Source organism: Nanorana parkeri, unplaced genomic scaffold (assembly GCF_000935625.1).
Source record: "Nanorana parkeri isolate BGI_ZX_2015 unplaced genomic scaffold, ASM93562v1 scaffold315, whole genome shotgun sequence".
NCBI lineage: Eukaryota > Metazoa > Chordata > Amphibia > Anura > Dicroglossidae > Nanorana > Nanorana parkeri.
The window spans coordinates 705,814-710,475 of record NW_017306583.1 but is presented as its reverse complement, the minus strand read 5'-3'; the positions used below and the strand labels follow the sequence as shown (position 1 = coordinate 710,475).

Genomic DNA, 4,662 nt, shown 5'->3' with positions numbered 1-4,662 from the left:
GCTCATTAAAAAAATGCTATAGATATATATATATATCTATATATATATATATATATATATAATTATTATTTTTTTCTTGTTCAAAGAATACAAAGTTTTCTTTGATTGGAGGAGAGATGATGTCCTGTCGCTTCCCCCCTCCTCTCCTCCAATCACAGGGTGCCTTAAGAATAATGCATTTTGTGAATAGGCAAATAAGGAGGGCCAGGTCACATTCCTTTCTTCCCCCAGCGCCCAGAAGCAGAGTTAGGAGACGACATGCTGCAGGGTAAGATTATTATACTTTGCAGCGGCCCTCCATACAAACGTACAATTATATACAGCTTTTTAAAACAGAACTCCAGGCAGACTTTTTCTTATCCCTTGCAGTGGGGTTAACCCTGCACTGCAAGGGTTAAGTGCTCGTTTTTGTCCAGGTGCTAAAAAATAAAAAGTTATACTCACCCGATCCTCGGAGCCAGCTTGTTGTTAGACCGGTCATCTCTCCCCTCCACTGCAGCAGTCTAAGGTCCTGTAAATCATCATGTTCTGTACACAGTGTATAGATGTAAGGACGCGGAGGAACATTCCAATGCCGCAACAGGAGAAAAGACACGTTTCAGGGACCAGAATAGCAAGCAGCTGGCTTGGCGCTTCGGGCGAGTACAACTTTATTTACTTAGCACCTAGACAAAAACGAGCACTTAACCCTTGCAGTGAGAGGGTAGCCCTCTGCAAGGATTAAGAATAATTCTGCCCGAAGTTACTCTTGCACAGGGTGTGTAAATTATAATTTGTTCCCGGAATTTGGCTTTTGGTAGACCGACTTTAAAAAGCCCATAGATTCCCTTTGTAGAGGGATGGCAAGGTTGCAGTATATTGCTGGGGGAAATGAGGTGATAAGAATCACAGAAGAACTGTTAAAATAAGCAACAAGTTTGGTGACCTTTTCCTCTCCGATGTTCTGCACAATCTCCGATTTTACAATGCTGAAATACTGATGAAACTAGGCATAGCTTTCCTGGGTACAAACAACTGAGAGGTCAAGGCCCATCGGAAAAGAGTTTGTTCAAATCTACTGCGGTTTACCTAGGAGGTATGCCGGCTTGCTGAAGAACTGTGCAGTAGAAAGAATAAGATCCCATTCACACATATGGAGGTGATTGCACATGAGTAATGAATTCCTACATAAGACTCATATGAACAGCTGACATTCGCATATAGCACACGGTACCATTACCTGTGGACCATCACGCCTAGATGCAGACTGTCCTCAGGTAATCGTAGAATGTGCTAATACATGCGAATGGCGGAGGGCTCTGGCAGCTGTCATTGTATTGTAAGGTGCACATCAAACAGTCGGTGACCACATGCGGTACACTGCAGGTTATCACAGCATGTGCGATTAGATGCAAACTCCCTGCGAACATGTGCGGCCGGTGGTAGTTGACATTGTATTGTATTGCGCTTCCTGCCTGCAGCTCACCCTAAGAGTCTCGTTGGGGGATTTGCAAGTGTGAATGGGGCCTTACAAATATTTTGGCTTCACATATACTGAACGTATTCCGGATGTGTAATTATCTCTTTGGACAAAAGAAAAATGACAATAAATAAAGAGGTCACTTAATTAGACCCCTCTGATAATATTATGAACCCCTCTGTTTAGCGATATGAGAGGGTTTTTGTCTTAGTCTTTGTAAAGGTGGCCATACACTTTACAACCATCGCAAGACCTTAGTCTTGCGATGGTTGTAAAGTGATTAAAAAAACGTACGATCTGCCCATCTTGGACGGGCAGATCGCACTCTCGATCATCGCAAGCCCGCCCCCCTGAGGGGCGGGCTTCCGCAATGCTGAACGGGCAGTGTGAGCGTGCGCACACCGGCCCGTTCGGCATTTGTCTCCCGAGCACTGTCGTACGATTCTCGGCTGGTTTTCTAACATGCTCCTTAGACAAAAGACATGTGACCGTACAGTAGAAACGGTCGCACGTCTTCGTTCACACTGTTCGATTCTCGTACGATCGCGGGATTTCCTGCGATTCTCGTACGAGAATCGAGCAGTGTATGGGCACCTTAAGCCACATCTTCTCAGGAGGAACTGTCCAGAACTGAAACAAAAAGAAGAAAAAAGCTTCCTGCACATTTGGAGCTGCAGTGCCACACAGTGGCAGATAATAGTTTGACAGGTTATAAAATCTCTTAAAGGATAAGTGCACTTATTCTTTTTGACCCATTCCTCAACAGATCCCACCCCCCATCTATATTGCCAAAAGTATTGGGACACACCTCCAAATCATTGGATTCAGGTGTTCGGTGAAACTTCCTTGCTACTAAATATTCTGCGGTCAACTGTTAGTGGTATTATAACAAAGTGGAAGCAACTGGGAACAACAGCAACTTAGCCATGAAGTGGTAGGCCACGTATAATGACAGAGCGGGGTCAGCGCATGCTGAAGCGCACAGTGCGCAGAAGTCACCAACTGTGTGCAGAGTCAATAGCTACAGACCTCCAAACTTCGTGTGGCCTTAAGATTGGCACAACAACAGTTCGTAGAGAGCTTCATGGAATGGGTTTCCATGGCCGAGCAGCTGCACCCAAGCCTTACATCACCAAGTGCAATGCAAAGCATTTGCAGTGGTGTAAATCACGCCGCCACTGGGCTCTAGAGAAGTGGAGACGTGTTCTCTGGAGTGACGAATCGCGCTTCTATGTCTGGCAATCCGATGGACGTGTCTGGGTTTGGCGGTTGCCACGAGAACGGTACTTGCCTGACTGCATTGTGCCAAGTGTAAAGTTTGGTGGAGGGGGGATTATGGTGTGGGGTTGTTTCTCAGGGCTTTGTGGTGCTGGCCATTATTTCTATATTGGGGTCCTCTCCATATTGGTGTGCTGGCCATACTTTCTGTATTGGGGTGCTGTCCATTCTTTCTATGTTGAGGTGCTGGTCACTCCATTTTTGGTTCATAGCTATTCTTTTTTTATGTTGGGGTGCTGGCCATTATTTCTATGTTGAGATCCTCTCCATGTTGGGGTGCTAGCTATACCTTCCATACTGGGGTGATTGCCAGTCTTTGTATGTTGGGGTGCTAACCACTCTGTTTTGGGGTGGTAACCACTGTTTCTCTGTTGGAGTCCTCTCCATTATCTCTATGTCGGAGTGCCATACTTTCTGTACTGGGGTGCTTCCCACTCTTTCTACGTCGCGGTTCTGGCCGGCCGCTCTTTCTACGCCGGGGTGATGGCCGCACTTTCTACGCCGGGGTGATGGCCGCACTTTCTACGCCGGGGTGATGGCCGCACTTTCTACGCCGGGGTGATGGCCGCACTTTCTACGCCGGGGTGATGGCCGCACTTTCTACGCGGGGTTGATGGCCGCACTTTCTACGCCGGGGTGATGGCCGCACTTTCTACGCCGGGGTGATGGCCGCTCTTCCTACGCCGGGGTGATGACCAGCTATGGCTTCAGAAATACAAAAAAAAGAGAAGGGTTGTGTTGTTTTCTAGCACCAACATGAAACCTTTCTCGTTCCACATTTGTCATACAGAACCCCACGATGGATATGCCTCTTCTCCGGAAGAGAACATTTTCAATCAGCTCAGCCTGCAACACTGATCCATCAGCGAGGCCCATACTGCCTCCCACCTCAGTATAACCCCAAATCCCCCTTCCCCGCCGGTCACCTCGATGTGTTTGGCTTTGAAGACGATACCGTGCGCTCCCTCCCCGATCCGGCCCAGTAAGCTGTACTGCTCCATCTTCCCGGGAGAATCAGCCGGAGACGCTGCTCTGCGTTACCTGGCAACACAAGGCACTTCCAGGTGACAGCGGAGGTCACATGATTCAACCAGAACCGCCCCTCCCCTCTGAGCCGTACCGCTCTTTTTCTGGTGACGTTTCACTCGGCGGGAACGCCCATGTTTATTTTGGTACCGTTACGGAGGGTCACGTGTGGTGTTAGAGGGTGAGAAGAAGCTGGTGAAGTAAAATTTGGGAGAATCCTGCAGATTATTACTAGTCACAGAGTTCCGTATTGTAGCAGAAGCTGAGAAGAAAACCTGGAGCCTCTCTCAAATTTGTATTGCCCTGGTCCTCTCCCTTCCTGGCTTGGGAACTACACAAGAAGTGAGGACAATCTCCCCAACAGCGACACAGCATTCTAATTATTCACCATTAGACTAAAATAACATTATTTTAGCATTATTTTTGTCCCTGTGTCCCTATTGGATACATTCTGCTCACTTCCTGTACTGGTGACAACATAAGAAGTAAAGTGTACTTTCCTCAAGGGAAAGGACATTAAAAAGGGAGAATATGTTATGGGGAAGGGGAGGTGTTCTTTAATCCTAATACACTTGATGTCCTAGGGTGACGAGTGCTTCTCCATAGATGTAGTACGGTAAGTGAGTGTAGTCATCCTAGAACAGGAGGTGTGTTAGGTCTCCTCCCTCACCCCCTAAACACACAGCTTAGCCTCCCCCATGCATGTGCTTACCTCCTCTGTCCCGTGTACGTCCCATTCAAATCTATGGGGCATTAGTGCAAGGGCACCCAGATGTTTTTCCAAAAAATAGAATTATGCAATACATGCATACCCGATATATTGTCAGTACGGTACCACCATTCACATGTAGGATCCATGACACAAGAGTTCTCAAATGGCTATAAGACGGTGACATATG

General features: G+C 47.2%; 1 protein-coding gene across 1 annotated transcript in view; it reads right to left on the bottom strand.

Moving 5' to 3' along the window:
- Positions 1-3,805, bottom strand: part of CDK20 (cyclin dependent kinase 20) — an 11,019-nt gene extending 7,214 nt beyond the window's left edge. Inside the window, exon 1 of the mRNA XM_018558002.1 lies at positions 3,664-3,805. Coding sequence (XP_018413504.1) covers positions 3,664-3,738 — 75 coding nt within the window. The 5' untranslated portion in view covers positions 3,739-3,805. The remainder of the gene's footprint in view (positions 1-3,663) is intronic.
- Between the last annotated feature and the right edge of the window lie 857 nt (positions 3,806-4,662).